General features: G+C 46.8%; 1 protein-coding gene across 1 annotated transcript in view; it reads right to left on the bottom strand.

Moving 5' to 3' along the window:
* Nucleotides 1-1,930: 1,930 nt before the first annotated feature.
* The window catches only part of TAGLN2 (transgelin 2), a 19,071-nt gene continuing 765 nt past the window's right edge, over nucleotides 1,931-20,236 (bottom strand). Inside the window, exons 2-5 of the mRNA XM_083374795.1 lie at nucleotides 7,624-7,844; nucleotides 6,372-6,546; nucleotides 4,529-4,631; nucleotides 1,931-2,597 (exon numbers count right to left, since the gene is read on the bottom strand). Of these exons, the coding sequence (XP_083230921.1) occupies nucleotides 2,456-2,597; nucleotides 4,529-4,631; nucleotides 6,372-6,546; nucleotides 7,624-7,803 (600 nt within the window). The 5' untranslated portion in view covers nucleotides 7,804-7,844 and the 3' untranslated portion in view covers nucleotides 1,931-2,455. The remainder of the gene's footprint in view (nucleotides 2,598-4,528; nucleotides 4,632-6,371; nucleotides 6,547-7,623; nucleotides 7,845-20,236) is intronic.

Here is a 20,236-nt window from a genome sequence, read left to right as displayed (position 1 = left end):
ACGACAATTCTTCCTAATCTCTGGTCTTCTGTCGATCCCACCTTCGTCGCCAGTTGTTTGGTTCGAATTGACGAGGACTCAGAGTGGTTAACACTGAACGAGTTTATTGAATACACAAAGTCAACTGTCAAATGTCAAATGTTGCAACCCTTTTATAGAGAAAGCGTTTGAACTGTAACCAATACAACTGTCTGTTTTCCCGCTCCTTGGTTGTGGCGTCCAATGATTGCACCTTATTTTCCCGCTTTAAACCTTGCAAAGCTGCACAGTGTTTGCAATATCTTCTATGGCTTATTGCTAACTATTTACATACACAACAGTTTCTGTTAGGCACAACAGGAGGAAACTATGAGAAAAGATTGCATGTACTTAATTTGACACGGATTAACCGCGGCAAGAATTGTATTTGCCCAATATTGGAAAAAATGAAAACTTACCAACGGAAGAACTAATTAAGAACATTTTAGACTGTGCAGAAATAGGACAGATTTAACACAAGATAAAAGAAGACTCAGTAGCAAGAGACAAGACCCACCAATACAAACCCGGTCATTTTTTGAATCCAAGAGTTTAAAACGAAAAAAAAAAACCCTCGGCTAGGGTTTGGTTGATGAAGTAATAATAGTAATAAATTTGGAAGGGGCCTTGGAGGTCATCCAGTCCAACCCCCTGCTCAGGCAGGAAACCCTATGCCATTTCAGACAAATGGCTGTCCAGTCTCTGCTTCAAAACCTCCAGCGTTGGAGCATTCGCCGCTTCTGGAGGCAAGGAGTTCCACTGGTTAATTGTTGAAAGTATCTGTGAAGGCTTCCGAGTTCTTCCTGCAGGCACAGGCAAAGCACCCCGCAAACACTTCCCAGACTCCCCCATCCCTGCATTCCCCACCCCCACATATCCTGGTTTTCTCTCGATCGTTTTCGTAGAAGCATTTTAAAGCAAGGAAGCTGCAGCCTCGCAGATCGAGCTGCTAGATTTTTCGCAAGGACATTTCTCGTGCAAACGCTCGCTGCGTTGCACGGGGGAGTGGCAGAATTAAAATCCCGTGGAGACTTAATTCGCCTTAATTCGTACGGGGCTTTCCCTAGGAGGTCTTAAGTCCCCCCCCCTTAAATCAATCAATCAATCAGTCAGTCAGTCAGTCAGTCAATCCCTGGCCCTGTCTGTAAACTGGGATTTGCGGAGACTTTCAGCTTTTGCCTGAATGAAAGAGTGATACCTAGCTGGGACTGCTGGGAGAGGTAGTCCAGAAACACATGGGAAAGGTTCCTTTCCTCCCCCCCTAAAGACCCCCCCACACACACACACACTCACTTCAACCAAAGAGAAGGACACAGGCCCATAAACAAAAAGAATCGAGCAACCTTTATTTCTGATCAAGAGCCTTGAGGCAAAATACTTTCTGCAAAGTTCGGAGTAGTTATCACGTCTGGCTTTGCCCCCCCCCCCCAAATGCTGCTGCTGCCGCTACGTGACTCAACAGCGCTCCCAAAGGCCAAGACCAAAAGGCTGGTCTGGCTGTGGAGGATGGGTACGGGGAAATTAAGCACCCTCAAGGCTGGTTTTCCTCCCCACCCCCCTTGACTGATTTTAAGCATTTTGCAAGAAAAACAATAGAAACGACAAACTCAGCCGCACGGCTCTGCCCCCTCTTCTATTAACCCCACTGCCCCCTCCTCAAAATAAAAAGCTGAACCCGGGAAGCGTAAATAGAGGGGGTCCTTCAAGCACCCCGCTTCCCAGGGGTGACTTTTGGGGAAAAAGGGGTGAATCACCTGATCTTCCTAGTCTTTCAGACTGCGGCGGCCACGGCCGCCAGCCATTCACTCAAAATGAAGAAGTGGGGCAGTTCAGCATCTGTAGGATCTAGTAGGTATTCTGGGGTGAAACAAAACAGGCCCCGTGTAACTCTAGAAATGACTTTTTTTTAAAAAAAAAATAATAATGATTATTTTGGTCCAGAAGAGAAGGGCAATTTCTGGGGTTTGGGTTCCAAAGGAGCTTTACCTTAAAAAAGGGAGGCCGTCAGCCTTTGCAGCTCGGAGGCCACGATCTTTTTTTTGAAACCTTTGGAGAAAAGATATGGGAAAGACACCAACTCTCGCCTTTGGAATTGGTCGCGAGTGGATGGAAGAAAGGAGTGGGGGGAAATATCAATATTTGGGGATCCTTGGAGAGAGGAAGGGTCACGAGATGTTGGAGAGGCAGGGGGAAAAAATTAAATAATCCCAGCCGAGACAGGAAAAGCAGGAACGGGGGAGATACGACTGAAAATACAAAACAAAAAAAAAACCCTAGATGGGGGGTCTTTTTTTTAATATTTAAAAAAAAAACACGGTGGCATGGAGTCTGGAAGCAAAATGGAGAATCCAAAAGGATTGTTTCTCGGAGAAGAAACTCGGGAAGGCTCTCTGGAAAAGGAAGAGATCGGAGGAGGCGACGGCCGGCAACGGTGGGCTCAAAGGATCTGACGGGGCATCCCGTAGCCCGTCATGCCGGCTTGCGAAGCCCCTCGGTTTGTCCCCATCTGCAGCCCGATGACGTTTTGCCCCTCGCGCATTTTGTCATCCGAGAAGGCGCGGCGGTTCTCCTGGGATTTCCTAGCAAGACAAAGGAAAAGTCCGAATGAGGACGGGGTGGTGGTGGTGGTGGGGAATTCCCGGGTTGAAAAGCGATCATTGTTTAAATGGTAGTTTAATGAAGAAGGGAAAAAAACAAAAAACCCAAGGCTGACACCTCAAGGGGCAACAATACAGGCAGTCCTCGTTTAGTGACCGTTTGATGTTACAACGGGACTGGAAAAAGTGACCTTGTGACTTGCCTTTCACACTTTTGACCATTGCGGCATCCCCACGGTCAGGTCACGTGATCACAGTTCGGACGCTTGGCAACCGGCACGTATTTACGAGAGTTGTACTGTCCCCTCTCTCTCTCTCTCTCTCTCTCTCTCTCTCTCTCTCTCTCTCTCTATCTGTGTGTGTGTGTGTGTGTGTGTGATGTGATCACTATTTCCAACAAGCGAACTCAAATGGGGGAAGCCTGATTTGCTTAAGGACCTTGGGACTCCCTTAACAACTGCAGTGATTCAACTGCAACAACTGTGGCAGAAAAGATCATGTTGTTGTTGTTTAGCTGCGAAGTCGTGTCCGACCCATCGCGACCCCACGGACAACGTTCCTCCAGGCCTTCCTGTCCTCTACCATCTTCTGGAGTCCATTTAAGCTCACGCCTCCTGCTTCAGGGACTCCATCCAGCCACCTCATTCTCTGTCGTCCCCTTCTTCTATTGCCCTCAATCTTTCCCAGCATGAGGCTCTTCTCCAGTGAGTCCTTCCTTCTCATTAGGTGGCCAAAGGATTTGAGTTTCCGCTTCAGGATCTGGCCTTCTAAAGAGCAGTCAGGGTGGATCTCCTCTAGGACTGACCGGTTTGATCGCCTTGCAGTCCGAGGGACTCGCAGGAGTCTTCTCCAGCACCAGAGTTCAAAGGCCTCGATTCTTTGGCGCTCGGCCTTTCTTATGGTCCAGAAAAATCGTAAAATGGGACAAAACCCACTTAACAATGCCTTGCTCAGGAGCAAAAATGACGGGCTCAGTTTGGTCACGAGTCAAGGACTATCTGTGCAATTCAAGGTGCTGGTTGCCACCTTCTAAGCCCTCCACGGCTTGGGGCCAGGACCGTCTTTTATCAGTTACAGCCCCCGCCTCCCCGCCCAGAACAGGGAGACAGAGGGTGTTATGGGTCCCCGCTCTTGAGGTGGCCCATCTGGTGGGACCAAGAAGAAGGGCGTTCTCTGTGGTGGCTCCCTCCCTGTTATTTGAAGGACCGTCATCTCCCAGTCTTCTCTACTTGACCCACCAGAGTGAGGAGGCAAGGGATGTCCTGTGTCCCTTCTCTTAAGGAGGTCCATCTGGTGGGACCCAACCTGTAGAACATCATCCCCACAGAAATAAGATTGGCTTCCACTTGGGACACTCTCTCGCGAGGCCCTGAAGACCCGGTTCTGCCAACCCCAGGTGGGGAGCCCAGGCGAATGCAGCACCCATTGTGTGTTGGTGTGATTGTTGCTTCCAGAAGGAAAGGTTTTATTGGGTGGTTAACTCTACAAGCTGCCTAGAGCAGGGGTAGGCAACCTTGGCTCTTTTATGACACGTGGACTTCAACCCCCAGAATTCCTGAGGCAGCCACGCTGAGGGGAAAGGGAGAGGTTGCCAAGCTGTCTCAAGAATTCTGGGAGTTGAAGTCCACCAGTCATGAAGTGGCCATAGTTCCCCCATGCTGGCTCAGGAATTTTGGGAGTTGAAGTCCACGAGTCATGAAGAGGCCATGGTTCCCCCATGCTGGCTCAGGAATTCTCGGAGTTGAAGTCCACGAGTCATAAAAAAGCCAAGATTGCCTACCCCTGTGACCTAGAGTCATCCTGAGTGAGGCAGCCATATCAATTTTCTTAATAAAAGAGAAACCATCAGTACCCAGGCAGACCCTTGGTGCCCCCGCTGGGTTTTCAATCAATTGGTTTACAAGCCCACTTACTTCGGGAACCAGTTGGGGTCTCCCGCGAAGAAGCCGTCGTCTTTGGAGACTGCCAACCCGCCCAGGTTCATCAAGGTCCTCTGGACGCAGGCCATGTTCTTCCCTGTGAGTGGAAAGAAGTCAGAAAGGGGTTTGGCGGGCGTCGCTTCTAGTCCACTGCACTTCCGAGGCCCTAACCTCATTCTCACAACCTCTTATGGTAAGATGTTGCCTGCATTCTGCGGACGTGTCCAAAAACCCTGAACTTTTTTTCTCACAAACCGCTATTTGCACGCCTTTCCCTGAAGGCTAAGAACAGAACAAGAGTTCTTCATCGGCCAAGCGCAACTGGGCCCACGCAAGGAATTTTGTCTCCAGCGTGTTAAGCTCTCAGCGCCCATGTGATAAATCGTACATACACAGAGTCCTCGACTTACGAGCATAATTGTGCCCAAAATTTCCGTTGCTAAGCGAGACATTTGATAAGTGATTTTTTTTCCTCCACTTTAACCACCTTTCTTGCCGCGGTCATTAAGGGAAACACTGCAGTGGTTAAGCTTAGCAGCCCGATTGTTAAGCGAGGCTCAACTGTGGTTGTAAAATGAGGACTACCTACATTGACTCCTGCAAATTCTGCCCCCAGTTCTGACATTTCCAGTTGAAAGGAAAAGGGAAAAATTTAGTTTGTAGCCATCCCTTAAAAACAAAACAAGAGCCTCATTTCCCCCCCAAGTGTGGCAACCTAAAGACCAAATAGTATTGTAGCTTTAAAAATGTTGACTAAAATCAGATACCTTTTGAAAACAAACTAGTAGTTTTTGGACAGTGAGTATCAAAAAGATTTAATGCTACAAAAAAAAGAGTTTGGGTAGAAACTTGGCCGTAGGCAACTAACAGAAAGCTGAGCAAATAGGCCGGTTTTTAACAGGCTGTCTCTTATCCCCATAAGGAGGTTTATGGGTAGGATCGGGTGCAAATAGTCAGTCCACAGAGAAGAGCAACAAAGATGATCAGGGGACTGGAGGCTAAAACATTTAAGGAATGGTTGCTGGAATTGGGTATCTCTAGTTTAATGAAGAGAAGGACTAGGGGGGACATGACAGCAGCGTTCCAGTATCTCAGGGGCTGCCCCAAAGAAGAGGGAGTCAAGCTATTCTCCAAAGCACCTGAAGGCAGAACAAGAAGCAATGGATGGAAACTAATCAAGGAGAGAAGCAACCTAGAACTAAGGAGAAATTTCCTGACAGTGGGAACAATTAACCAGTGGAATAACCCACCTCCAGAAGCTGTGAATGCTCCAAAACTGGAAGTTTTTAAGAAAAGACTGGACAATCATTTGTCTGAAATGGGGATAGGGTTTCCTGCCTGAGCAGGGGGGTTTGACTAGATGACCTCCAGGGTCCCTTCCAACATTATTATTATTATTATTATTATTATTATTATTATTATTATTATTATTATTATTAATTATTTATTTTTTATTTTAATCCCATTTATATCCCGCCCTTCTCCGAAGACTCAGGGCGGCTTACAATTTAAAGCACAAATCAATGTGCTTAGCAATAGCCTTCATTCTATGTATATGCCTGCTTATTAGGGCTTTCACACACACCCCAAGCGGCATTATTACAAAGTCAGCTTAATTGCCCCCAACAATCTGGGTCCTCATTTTACCTACCTGGGAAGGATGGAAGGCTGAGTCAACCTTGAGCCTGGTGGGACTCGAACCTGCACTAATTACAGGCAGCTGGTGTTACTTAAGGAGGCATTAGCCCACTGCTCCACCAAGGCTCTTTGTTACCCGGCTAGTTGCTAGAAGCGCCAATGCTTGATGGCGCCTCTTCTTTCCTTTTGAAACATTTACCTTCCCACAAATCTACGGTTTGGAAAATGTCCGAAGCCAGGATGCCGTACTTCTCCGCTGCGCGTAAGAACTGAGAAATCTGCTCCATTTGTTTGAAGGCCATGCTGGAAGACTGGATCTTGGCCACAGGCCCCTGGCCCTTGGGATAGAGGCTGTTGATCAGCTGGCAGAGCACCTAATGAGAACAGGAAGCATCACACATTTAACTTTGGTCTTTTGGCCAGTCCCGTTTCCGTTGGCGATTGTCTTAGCTTATCGTTCAAGGGTCGAAACCAAGATGGAGTTGGTCTCCTTGAGCCAAAAAAAAAAAAAAAATCTGATGCACAATACTCTGGGCTGACATAAAGCAGATTTGAAGTCTCTGCTATAAAGTTTTACAAAAAGATGGATCAAAGGGTGATTTTGTGTCTAAATGTCAAGGAGCAAGTTGCTAGTCCCTATTAGAAAAACAACATCTAAAAATCTCTATTCTTCTTTACTAAATGATCGGTCAGCTGATGATTTTGTGTCTAAATGTCAAGGAGCAAGTTGCTAGTCCCTATTAGAAAAACATACATCTAAAAAAAATCAATTCTTTACTAAATGATCGGTCAGCTGATGATTTTGTGTCTAAATGTCAAGGAGCAAGTTGCTAGTCCCTATTAGAAAAAACATACATCTAAAAATATCTATTCTTCTTTACTAAATGATCGGTCAGATGATGATTTTGTGTCTAAATGTCAAGGAACAAGGTGCTAGTCCCTATTAGAAAAGCATGGATCTAAAAATGACCTACTAAGTGATCAGCCAAATGGTGATTTTGTTTTTAAATATCACGGAATAGCCCCTAGTAAAAAAAAATGGCTCTAAAAATCTGCTCTGCTTTATGGCCTAAACTAATGCTTTCATATAGCAGCCAAGCTTTTTTTTAATGGATTTATTTTAAAAAGCCCACAAGAGAGTTTCAAATTATTTATATTTGCCTCAACATCTGGAGTAGATACTAATTTAACAAGAGCTGTTAAAACTTTTTCTTTAAATGCAAATTCTTCCCTTTAGGCCTCCCGTTTTTCCCCAACGTGGGTGGCTTCATTAATGCACCTTTTTTGATTTAATCTTCCTTTCTTTGACCAACCCCACCATGGATTCGACCAAAATACCCTCTGAAATAATTTTTGACAGCCACTTCTGTTTTTATCCAAATACGGCGAGAAGGGGCAGAGGAGAAAAATAGAGGCAACATGAGCAAAAAAATTAAAATAAAATTCCTCACCGTGCCATCTTTCAGCCACTTCTGGAAATTGTCTTTGCCTGGTTCGGGGTCCCCACTGTTTGGCCCAACCTGGGCCTTGATCCACTGGATGAGAATCTGTTCAAGCTCAGGATCGTACTGTCGGTCGATCTTTTGCTGAACCTCCCGACTGAGTCCGTAAGCAGGGCCTCGGTTCGCCATGACGCTAAGGTGGGTGGGTGATAGATTTCCAAAAATGTGATCTGGGAGAGAGGAAGACCATTTTAGGATTAAATGGCTGGATAGCCCAGAATATATTAAGGTGTTTTTCAACCTCAGCAACCTCAAGATGGGCAGACTTCAACTCCCAGAATTCCTCAGCCAGGATCAACTCCCAGAATTCCCCAGCCAACGTGCTTTAAGATGGGTGGACTTCAACTCCCAGAATTCCTCAGCCAGGACCAACGCCCAGAATTCCCCAGCCAGCATGCTTTACGATGGGTGGACTTCAATTCCCAAAATTCCTTAGCCAGGTTTAACTCCCAGAATTCCCCAGCCAACATGCTTTAAGATGGATGGACTTCAACTCCCAGAATTCCTCAGCCAGGACCAACTCCCAGAATTCCCCAGCCAGCATGCTTTAGGATTAGACTCTACTCCCAGATCTTCACCCGTGCTGGATAGAGAATTATGAGAACTGAAGTTCACAAACTTCCAAGTTGTCAAACTTGGACACTTCCGATGTAAATCAAAGCATGTCAACAAAAAAAAATCAAATGTGCAAAAAACAAAGCTTGCCACGGGGCAAAAGGCTCTTCAGTCTTCGGCTGATCACGGTCAATGGCCGAAGGAACCTTGTTCAAGGAAAGCTGGTTTGTCTCAGAAAATGTTCTGGGTCTCAAACCACCCGTCTGGATGTGCAATTTAGCACAGCAGCAGGAAATCCGTCGAGAATAGCTCTCTGTACGTGCTCAGGGTCATCTTCCTGACCCCGTCCAGATTGGCATCAGGAGCCAAGGGGATTTAAGGAAAACGCTTCCACCAAAGCTGGTGAAACAACGGCCGTGATCTGGATTCCAATCTGGGCAGGCCTGGCAACACTCCACCTTCTTACTCAGCAGGGTGGGGCAAAACCCTCGGAGGAGACCGACTCCGCTGACTCACTTCTGGCTGCTGATCACAAACTCTTCTTCTCTTATCCAAGCCTTGATCATCTCCTGGGTTGCGCCCGCTGGCTTGCCAGCCACGACGAGGCCAGAAATGTGAGTCGAGTACAGGTAGCCCTCGACTTAACGACAATGGAGGCCCCCAAATTTCCATTGCTAAGCAAGACAGTTGTTAAATGCGACTCACCCCAATTTTACATCCTTTTTTTTTTTTTGGACAAAAAGACATAAATGTCGGGATTTGGGGGAAAAGTGCAGAGAAGAGCAACTAAGACGATTGAAGGCCTGGGGACTGAAACGTAGGAAGAACGGTTGCAGGATTTGGGAATGGCCAGTCTAGAGAAAAGAAGGACTGGGTTTTTTTTTGGGGGGGACGGGGACATGATAGCCGTGTTCCGGTACTTGAGGGGCTGCCCCAAAGAAGAGGGGGTCAACCAATTCTCCAGAGCGCCTGAAGGCAGGACAAGAAGCAATGGATGGAAACTCATCAAGGAGAGAAGCAACCTGGAACTAAGGAGGATATTTCTTGGCAGTGAGAACAATTAACCAGGGGAACAGCTTGCCACCAGATGTTGTGGGTGCTCCATCACTGGCAGTGTGTGTGTTTCTTTAAGAAGAGACCGGACAGTCACTTGTCTGAAATGGTATAGGGCCTCCTGTCTGAGCAGGGAGGGTTGGACTAGAAGACCTCCAAGGTCCCTTCCAGCTCTGATTGAAGACTGAACTGCTGAAATAAATACTGGGATTTCTTATTTGTACAACAAGTTGGGGAAGAAAAAAGGATCCCACAGGGACCCGTCACACCCCAATTGCCTCTGCCCCCCCCATCTACACACACACACACACACACACACACACACACACACACACACACACACACACGACAAAAGGGATGCCAAGGCCGAAAGGCAGGGCAGGTCTAATGGGTTACCTCAGCCTTATAATGGAAGGCACTTCCCTGGAGTAAATCAAAGATGTTCTTGTGTGGGCCGGAGGGAATAGCTGCTACTATCTCCTCTCATCCCCTCCTTCCTTTCTCAGTCCAATTCTTACATCATTGTGGCTTTGTTTTAAGTTTTCCTCTGTATCCCAGTTCCAAATCTGATAAACGGAGATGCCATTTCTAAAAGGGTGGGAAAGCAGCCTAAATGCAGACATGCTTTGTCTAATTATCTTTTTTTTTTAAAGAAAACATGGTGTGTTTGGGGGGGGAGGGCAACCTTGGGCCATTCTCCAGGAGATGGTGAGTTCTAGTCCCACCTTCGCCATGAAAACTGGCTGGCTGACTTTGAGCCAATCACCAGGAGAAGGCGAGTTCTAGTCCCACCTTCGCCATGAAAACTGGCTGGCTGACTTTGAGCCAATCACCAGGAGACAGCGAGTTCTACGCCCGCCTTAGGCATGAAAGCCAACTGGGTGACTTTGGGCCAATCGCCAGGAGACGGTGGGTTCTAGTTCTGCCTTAGGCATGAAAGCCAATTGGATGGCTTTGGACCAATCACCAGGCATCGGCGATTTCTACTCCCGCCTTAGGCATGAAAAACAGCTGGGTGACTTTGAGCCAATCACCAGGAGATGGCAAGTTCTAGTTCTGCCTTAGGCATGAAAGCTGGCTGGGTGACTTTGGACCAATCACCAGGAGATGGTGAGTTCTAGTCCCACCTTAGCCATGAAAAACAGCTGGGTAACTTTGAGCCAATCACCAGGAGACGGCGAGTTCTAGTCCCACCTTAGGCATGAAAGCCAATTGGGTGACTTTGGGCCAATCACCAGGAGACGGCGAGTTCTAGTCCCACCTTAGGCACGAAAGCCAGCTGGGTGACGTTTGGGTCAGTCCCTCCTTCTCATCCCAACCCACCTCACAGGGTTGCTTTTCTGGAGAAAACAGGAAGAGGATGCTGTGTTGTTGGGTATGTTCACCATTTTGCATTATTTGTAAAAAAAAATAAAAATCCAATAAAGAGGGGACCGAAAGAAATAAGATCAAGGTTTTGTCAAAGTGGCCAACTTTCAACTCTCTGGACTTTTTTAAAGTCCCAGAATTGGAAAAAAAAGAGAATTTTTAAGGAATCCCTCCAAGCAAACCAAAAAAGGGGGGGGGAACAGGACAGGCCACACTAAAATTGTGCGTTAAAGGGAAATGGAAATATATATATATATATATATATATATATATATATATATATATATATATATATATATATACACACACACACACACATACACAGGTCAGTTCCCATAATCTTGCCAACTTTCCAACCCCCTCCCTCAATCCCCCTCCTCGACGGGCCTTAGGGAGACCACCCACCGGCATCCATTGTCCCCTTTCTCAGACAACACTCGGCTCTTTGTTCCTCGCCCCGTCTCCTCTTTCTCGCAAAAAAAGGCCCCAGCTGCAAAGCGTCATCCGCTTTCTTGCCTTAAGAAAAGCCAGGCTGATTTGTCCTTTTAATATCCTGAAAAATATCCTTTTCTGTTTCTCCCCCTTCAAACCGGGATCAAACCAGAGCTAGGCGGTAGCTGAACTATGGCGAACCCCGAATCGTTAGACCTCAAGAGGTCTTCTAGTCCAACCCGGGCCAACTGGGTTTAGTCATTCAGGTCACCTTGAGGGGGGGGGGAAGAAGGCCAGCCGCCACTGGCGCGTTGGCTGTGCCAGTCCTATGAAGCCATGGTTTGCTCAATGGTGGTTTACCGAGCAGGATCCACTAGGCGAGCGTGCTATCGTCAACTCAGTGGAAGGCCTAGCAAGCACATTGGTACAGCAGGCCAGGTTTCCTGGCTGTTAACCCTGGTTCCTTTTTTTTCTTTTTTATGTTGGCTTAGTGTGCTTGTGTGAAGCCAGGACGTCGTGACTAAGCTTTATGGCCAATTTCATCCGGCCACAACGTCCAAGGTAGGGAAAGAGAACGGAGCAAGCCACGTTGTTGTGAGCTGAAGGATCAAGAGAGCTTCAAAGGTTTGATTCTGCAAAGGGAATAAAAATGCAGAGAGGCCTTGCGGATGCCGAACAGACCCAGGTCAATGCAAAGGAAGTTAGAAGCGAATTGACACTGAATCTTAGAAAATATCAGCTTCCTGGGGGGGTGGGGGGAGGAAGAGGAGGAGGCGGAAGGAGGGGAGGAAGGAGGAGAGGGCGGGGTGGTGGTGGCTTTAGAAGAACAGAATTAGAAATAATCGAATAAGGCCAGACTTTATTTAGTCAAATGTGATTTAAGACACCCAAACAATTGGTCTCCGGTGCAGAAACTCTCAATGTAGGTTTAAGATTTAGGTTGCTAAGCTCTTGTTTTGTCCCGATCTGAGTAGCCCAGCAGAAAAAAACAAAAAACTCTGCAACAAAGAGACTCAGTCCTAGAGCAAAACAACAATGACAAGAACACACACAGACACAGAAAAAAATGAGGAATTAAGCCCAGAAGCAGAACTTAAAAAACGTGAACAGGAAACTCCGGCTACTGAGAATTATGAGCAAAGTGGAGACTGGGGACTCCACTCAACCAGAAATAAGAGCAGTGCGCAAAACAGGATGTTTGTGTGTGTTTTCTGTGTGCAAGCCTCCGAGGTGAGAGGTTAGCTGCTGCTGTCCCTGAAAAGCTAAGCCACTGACCTGGTCCTCAGTCTCCCCCCCCCAACTGACTGTTGACAAACGTAAGCGAAGCCTCCACGTACAGCCGCAGTATACCTGACTTTTGACTGCAATCCTCCACTGTGTTAATCCACAATGGGCTCTGGTTTAGTTCTGAATTGGCCCACGGCCTGTGGTTTAAAAACCAGAGTTATGGGCTCCAGGAGGGTGCAACCCAGACCACGGCTTTTCTGGAGAAGCCTTGGATTTTTGCATAAATCTGAAAAAAATAAATAAACAAATCTCTTTTTCTGCCTGGCAGAGAAACTTAACCACATTATGGCTGTTAATGCAAACTAGGCCTTGCCGCTCGAGCTGGTGCTTATGGCATCGCTCCAAAGCTTGGAAATCACCTGGAAATAAGTCACCATCTTGTTTGGCTTCTGTGTGGAAACAGCCCTTCCGTGTTATGGAGAGAGAGAGAGAGAGAGAGAGAGAGAGAGAGAGAGGAAAAAAAAATATCTCTCTGCAAATGTTTATTAGGCTGCTCGAAGCCCAGGGATATCAGAAGCCAGGAAAGGGTCATAAAAAGTGCCATCTCGCTTACAGATCCCTGCATTTTCCAGAATGACAATATGACCACGGTTGGAATTGGAAACTTCCATTGCTAAGCACTAGCGACAGCACTTATATACCGCTCCGTGGCGCTTTACAGCCCTCTCTTAAGCGGTTTCCAGAGACGGCATAACGTCACCCCCAACAATCTGGCTCCTCATTTTACGGACCTCGGAAGGATCGAACTCCTGGCGGTGGGCAGAGTTTAGCCAGCAATGCTGCGTTCTTGACCACGGCTCGAGCGAGGCGGTTCTTAAAGGAGTCACGCCTGATTTTTACAACTTCCGCCGCGGCTGTTAAGCAAATCACCGCGGCTGTTAAGCGAATCCCATCGTCGTTAAACAAATCCAGCTTGCCTCTTTGACTCAAGCCGACCCGAGTCGTTTCATTTCAGGGTTCAAATGTGCTCAGAAAAGAATTTCATTCTGCAGTTGGGGAGGGACCCTCTTTTTTTTTTTGCGCCCTTCGCTGCTGGATGGCCCTCAATTAAGGAAATTTCCCTGATGCTGGCTAGCTAATCCCATCCCATTCTGGCTTTGCCAGAAACACCCTCAACCAGCATTCAGGGCTTAGCAAAATCTGAGCAAATTCACTAAGAGCCAGGAAGGAAGTTTGCTAGATGATTGCTAGATTCTCATTTAGGGTGTGGTAGATAATTAACGGGCGAAAACATGCCGAAGAACAGAACTGTACTTCGGCCTTTTTTGGTAGCTCTTAAGTTCAAAATGTGGAGCTGATCTTGGTTAACACCCCAAAACCACGCCACGGGCACTGTTCTTATTTAGCAGGGACAGGAAGGAGTGGAGTCGAGAGATGTGTAAGTCAGAAGCCACAGCGGTTGGCGAGAAACTTCCTGAGGCTTTTATTTAATACACACACACACACAAAGCATTGTTGTAGCAACGAGGTTTATTTTTCCTTTATTTGCAGGCTTTTCGAAATGCAAAAGGGTCAAAGCCCAGCCACCACTTTCGCTAGCCAAAGAGATGCTTTTTTTGAGGAAGTTCAGAGGCTTAGTTGCAAATAACTTTTCCATCTGCCTCTGGCATTGGGAGGTAGACTATCCCTAAACTGGGAGGTTCCGCTGCCAAAAAAAAGAGGTTCAGCCAAGCCCTAACTTAGAAGAAACCTTATTTTAATCCAACCACAGTTATTTATCTCAGTAGGATTTCCCCTTCTGGCAAATGGCGATGGTGTGGACTTCAGTATCCTGCAATTTGACGATGCAAAATTTTGGATTTTGCAAATAAATAAATAAATAATAAAAATAAAAAACAAATGCAAAAGTTTAGGATGCAAAAAAAACAAACCCCAGGGATGCTGCGATGGTCAGCAATGTGAGGATCGATCCTAGGTCCCTTCTTTAAGTGCTGTTGTAAGTTTGAATGGTTGGTAAAATGAATAGTCATAAGTTGCGGCTGCTTGTATACAGCCTGTGTATATCTTCCGTCTTTACTTTGGCTTTGCTTTGTCACAGGAAGGAAACTACAAGTAACAAGGACAAATGGTCGACTTACAACCATTTGTGTAGTGACTGTTCAAAGTTACAACGGCACTGAATGAAATGACTTAAGACCGGTTTTCACACGACCGCTGCAGCATCCCCAGGGTCGGGTGATCAAAATTCAGATCCTTGACAACTGACTCAGATTTATGACCGTCGCCAGCGGGCCCCGGGGTCACGTCATCCCCTTTTGCGACCTTCTGACAAGCAGAGCCAATGGGGAAAGCCAGATTTACTTAACAACCAAGTTACTAACTGCAGTGATCCCCTTAAAACCAGGGCTCGTCAAACTTGGCCACTTTTAAGACCTCGTGGCCGGCTGGCTGGCTGGCTGAGGAATTCTGGGAGCTGAAGTCCACAAGTTTGAAGACCCCTGCCCTTCAACTGTGGCCAGAGAGGTCGTAAAAAATGGGGCAAAACTCACTTAACAACCGTCGGGTTTAGCAATGGGAATCTGGGACTCAGCTGTGCTCGGGCGACCAGTACATTGTGGCTTTTCACCCATTCATGAAAGCACACACAGGAGGCCGTGTGAAGGCAAGCTACACGGGCATGCTGGGAAACAAAACAAACCAGCAAACGAGGCTTGATGCAATGGGAAACCCTACCTGCCCGCCCTACTGTTCCTTCTTTTGCCAGCAGAGCTGAGTTGGCACACACACACACACACACACTCACAAACTCAGAATATAAATTCCCACCTTGCCACAGATAAGGAAGCAGGAAGGATTAAACCCACACCCAGTTTTCTCAGCCTGGCAGCTCAAAGATTTAAAAGGAGTCAGGATTGGCTGATCAGACATGCCATTTTTTTTGGGGGGGGGGGAATAAACCCTTCCATCTAGCAACCCTGCCCCCTACCTCCCCCCCCCCAAGCCCACTCCCAACCAGTTCTCTATTGTTTTGCTTTACTGATACTGCTCGGCCAATTTTTCTCAACCAAAACAACCTTAAGACGGGTGGACTTCAAATCCCAGAATTCCCCAGGGACAGGGCAACCCTCATGAATACAGATAAGTCCTCGACTTACGACAGTTCACTTAGAGACCGTTCAAAGTTACAACGGCACTCAAGAGAGTGGCTTATGGCCGTTTTTCACACTTACGACCGTCGTGATCAAAATTCAGACACTTGGCAACTGATTCATATTTGTGACGGTCGCTGTGTCTCCCGGGGTCACGCAATCCCCTTTGGCGACCTTCCGGCAAGCAAAGTCCACGGGGGAAGCCGGATCCACTTAACAACCGGGTTACTAACTTACTAACTGCAGTGGTTCACTTAACTTTGGCGAGGAAGGTCGTCAAACGGGGCAAAACTCACTTAACAAGAGCCGTTGCAACTTCGAACAGTCACTAAACGAAGGGTTGTGAGTCTACCTGTCCCTTTTCAAGAGTAGAGTTCAGGTAGTCTTCAAACGTGGCCCTTTGATGACTTGTGGACTTCAACTCCCAGAATTCCTCTGCCTGGCTGAGGAATTCTGGGAGTTGAAATCCACAAGTCACAAAAGGGCCACGTTTGAAGACCCCTGAGGTAGAGAGTGACCATTTTATTATACACTTAGGAAGGGTGGGTGGGTGGAAAAGCACATTGGCCTTAGAAAGTGATCCTTGTTTATCTTCGAAATGTTTATTCAGCCACCACCCTGCCTTCTAGCCGCAGCGATGCAAAAATGCAGAAGACAAACAAAAGGTGGCGACACACCTATTGTGGGTCAACAAGAAAAAAAATCAGTTCAGGATTACTGCGTTCGGCCTGAACAGGAGGCGAGAGAGCTGGCTCAGATCTCTTTTTTGGGACTTAAGACAGGAAGCTACAATCCAGGTAGTCCTCGACATACGACCACAATTGGTGGCGCAGTGGGCCTCCTTAAGTAACACCAGCTGCCTGCAATTAGTGCAGGTTCGAGTCCCACCAGGCTCAAGGTTGACTCAGCCTTCCATCCTTCCCAGGTAGGTAAAATGAGGACCCAGATTGTTGGGGGCAATTAAGCTGACTTTGTAATAATGCCGCTTGGGGTGTGTGTGAATGCCCTAATAAGTAGGCATATACATAGAATGAAGGCTACTGCTAAGCACATTGGTTTGTACTTAAATTGTAAGCCGCCCTGAGTCTTCGGACAAGGGCGGGATATAAATGGGATTTTAAAAAAAAATTGAGCTCCAAATTTCTGTTGTTAAGGGAGATGGTCAAGTACGGCAATTTAAGATGCAGATCGATAAAATGTAATGAAATCTCTCCTGTTGTGGCAGGAAAGCTTGAGGGTCACCTACCTTTTAAAATTTCCCATAATGCCTTTTGCTGATGTGGCATCGCTCCCAGGGCATTATGGGAATTCAAGCTACTCTGTCTGACGCCAGCCGCCTACAAGGGCCGTCTGCAATTCAGCCAGGATTCCAGCGCATTGGCTTCCCACACTGAATAAAGTCCCTGACTTTCAGCCACTCGTTCAGCGACTGTTTGACGTTACTGGACAAAGTGATTTCCAACTGGTCCTCACACTTAACGACCGTTCCAGTATCCCAACAGTAACGTGATCAAAATTTGGGTGCATGCATTCACGACGGTTGCAGCATCCTGGGGTCACGTGACCATCCATCCATGACCTTCCCAGCCGGCTTCTGACAAGCAGTCAACGGGGGGAAGCCTGATTCGCTTAAGGATTGCATGATTCACTTAACAACCGCAGCCTTTGGCTTAACCGATGCCAGAAAGGTTGTAAAATTAGGCACGAGTCATTTGCGTAGCAAGGGGAGATTTTGCTCCCTGTTGTAGCTGTAACTCAAGGGCTGCCTGCTCCTGGTCAGTGTGGGCGTGTGGCTTTTTACCAACCTCCAACTTTGCCTTACACAATTATAAAACGGGAGGGGAAGACTGGCACAGCCTTAGCACAACGTGCAGAACCCAACCAGTGTGGGTTTTTTTTTTTTGGCTCAGCAAGCCACCATGAAGCAAATCAAGAGTTTTAACCGATTGCTCGAAAATTGAACCGCTAATAAATCGGCCTTCCACTCCGCAAAGGGAAGGAGGGTTTGGGTGGGAGGGGGAGAAAGACATTCCTTCGTTTCATTTTATGTTATTTTTGAAGTTTGCACAACAGGCACCTATTTATTTAACTCAACTCTGGACTTTATTGAAGCCTCTTCTCCATTGGAAGGACTCTGATCCCGGGAATTGTATGTCGGCAGAAAAATGTGTTCCGCCTTTCGGAGGGTCAAAAGTTTTGTTATTTTGCTCTCAAGCTGCAGTAACTAAGGAACTCCTTTGTGCGTGGGGGGGAAAAAAAAAGGAACAGGGCCGCTAAGAGGGAAGGACAGGGAGTCCTCAACTTACGACCACAAGCGAGCCCAAAATTTACGTTGTTAAGTGAGGGATTTGTTAAGTGAAATTTCTCCCCTTTTGTACGACTTTCCTTGCCACATATTTCTTAAGCAAATCTCGCTGCAGTTGTTAAATTAACAACCTGGTTGTTAAGCGGATCTGGCTTCCTCACTGATTTGGCTTGTCAGAAGCTCACCAAAGGGGATCACGTGACTCATAACCGTCATAAATACGAGTCAGCTGCCAAGCATCCAAATGCAAATCACATGAACCTGGGGGTGCTGCAACAGTCGTGTGAAAAACGGCTGTAAGTTACTTTTTTCAATGCCGTTGCAACCTCGAACAGTCACTAAACAAAGGATTGTTAAGTCTGTGTCTAGCTGTAAATGCCGTTACTGTTAGTTGCTATTGTTAACGGTCATTAAGCGAATCAGTTAAGCAATTCTGGCTTCCCCCAACATCCTATTATGGAGGGTGTAGGGGAAAAAAAAAAGCAGAAAAGCTTCCTTGGCCTGTAATTGGAAGCCAAGGTGGCAGATTCAGGTATTTACTTCTTACTGGATGCATGCAGCTCCAGCTGTGGAACTCTCTGCCACAAGATGGCAATTTTGGCCAGCTCAAAAAGGCTTGTACATAGCAGCTCGGCTTCCTTCAAAAAAAAAAGGCCCAAGGAGAAACCAGAGGCCGAAATTGAGAATTTTGCAACCCGATAAGGCAGGCTTGCCATTATTGGCAGATCCTCTCGAAACAGTAAAATGGGTAATAAAATTTTAACTTTGTGATTTCCCCTTGTTGCCACCTCCTGACAAGCAAAGCCAATGGGGGAAGCCAGATCCGCTTTACAACGGTGCGACTTACTAAACGACGGCAGTAATTCAGATGTGGCAAGAAAGGTTGTAAAATGGAGCAAAAATTACTTGTCTCGCTTAGCAACATTTTGGGCTCAAATGTGGTCGTAGGTCAAGGACTACCTGTATACCTATCAGTGTTCAATTCCGTGTGTGTGTGTGTGTGTGTCTTTTGTTTTTCTAATGCACATTTTAAAAAGTTTTGTCTAACTTTGTTCCGTTTCTGCAAAAATCTCCTTTTCGTTTGGAGCTTAATTTTCCGACTAAAATAAATAAACGATTGGGAGAACAATAAAACGGATACACCTCCACCATCTCAAGTTCCAAAGCCCAACCGTCACGACGACCCTGCAGGGTAGGACTGCACCCTCCCTAAGCATCGCTGACCCCCAGCCAGCCAGCCAGCCAGCAGTTGCCCCAATGAATGACGCACCAGCCGGAACAGACAATTCCCCCAGTCTCCTCTTTCAAACCACCTCGATTCTCAACCCGCAGAGACAAGCCGGGATGCAAATTAGCCGGGTCAGCATCGTAACCCTTCCTTCCCGCAAGCAAGTTTTAGCAGAAACCTGGTTTCGTCATCCTTCCAATTCCAGACGCTGCCAAGAGAGATCAGCCGAGGACGAGTCTTAGTGGAAAGAGCCAGAAAGAAGTGGGGTGGGGGGGGGGGAAAGTGCCCTGGGAAGATATCCAGATTTTCGGCTTTCCAGAAACGTCCAGCAACAGCAATCAACTGCCGGCTTTGGGGCCATTAAGCCATAAATAACGAGAATTACTCAGTTCTCACCATTCTCAAGTACCCAGCCAAACCACATTCTCCTTTCTCCCGTTTCCTGGTTTATGGAACTGTCCCTGGCCTCACAATGCTAAATCCCCCCTTGGTCTGTAGCTTTGCAAACTTATTTTGCTCTATACTAGCGTCCCAACTTTGGCAACTTTTTAAGACCCGTGGACTTCGACTCCCAGAATTCCTTAGCCAGTTTGGTTTGGCTGGGCTGGGGAATTCTGGGACTCGAAGTCCGCAGGTCTTAAAAGTTGCCAAGATTCTGTCCTACAATCTTTGGTCTGTAGGCCAACCAAGCAGAAAATGTAAGAGGGGGAGGGGATACCGAAATAGAACCATTATTCCTATTTTTTTTAAAAAAAAATAATAATTATAATCTTGAAGGCCTTTGAAGCGCCACCGTTACCAATATAAGCTGATAGCGGTGAGGAGTTTGGTGGCTGTGCAGATGTTCACGAACCACAAGGCCAGGCTTGGGGGAAAGGCTAGGAGTAATACACATCTGGGTGGGGAACTCACTGATCCTAACACACACACACACACACCCAGATGTGCATTACTCCCAGCCAAGGCAAGGGACACATATAAAATTAGTTGGCTCTCTTTTAAAAAAAAAACCTGACCACCACCTAAGTGCCGGATAGCAGTTTGAAAAGAAAAGCTGGGTTTCAACTCAACTATAGCTTGTTTGGCAACCCTTTAACTGCATAAACCAACATTGGCTAGGGGTTGCACCAAGTACTAAATCAGCCGTAACAGTGTAGGTGCTGCTGTGGAAGGGCAGTTTGTGTGTGGGTGTGTGTCAAAGACATCAAACAAACTGCGGCCAAAAAAAAGCTTGCAAACATCCAG

Source organism: Vipera ursinii (assembly GCF_947247035.1).
Source record: "Vipera ursinii genome assembly, chromosome: 15".
NCBI classification, from domain to species: domain Eukaryota; kingdom Metazoa; phylum Chordata; class Lepidosauria; order Squamata; family Viperidae; genus Vipera; species Vipera ursinii.
This window is presented reverse-complemented; position numbering and strand designations above follow the sequence as displayed.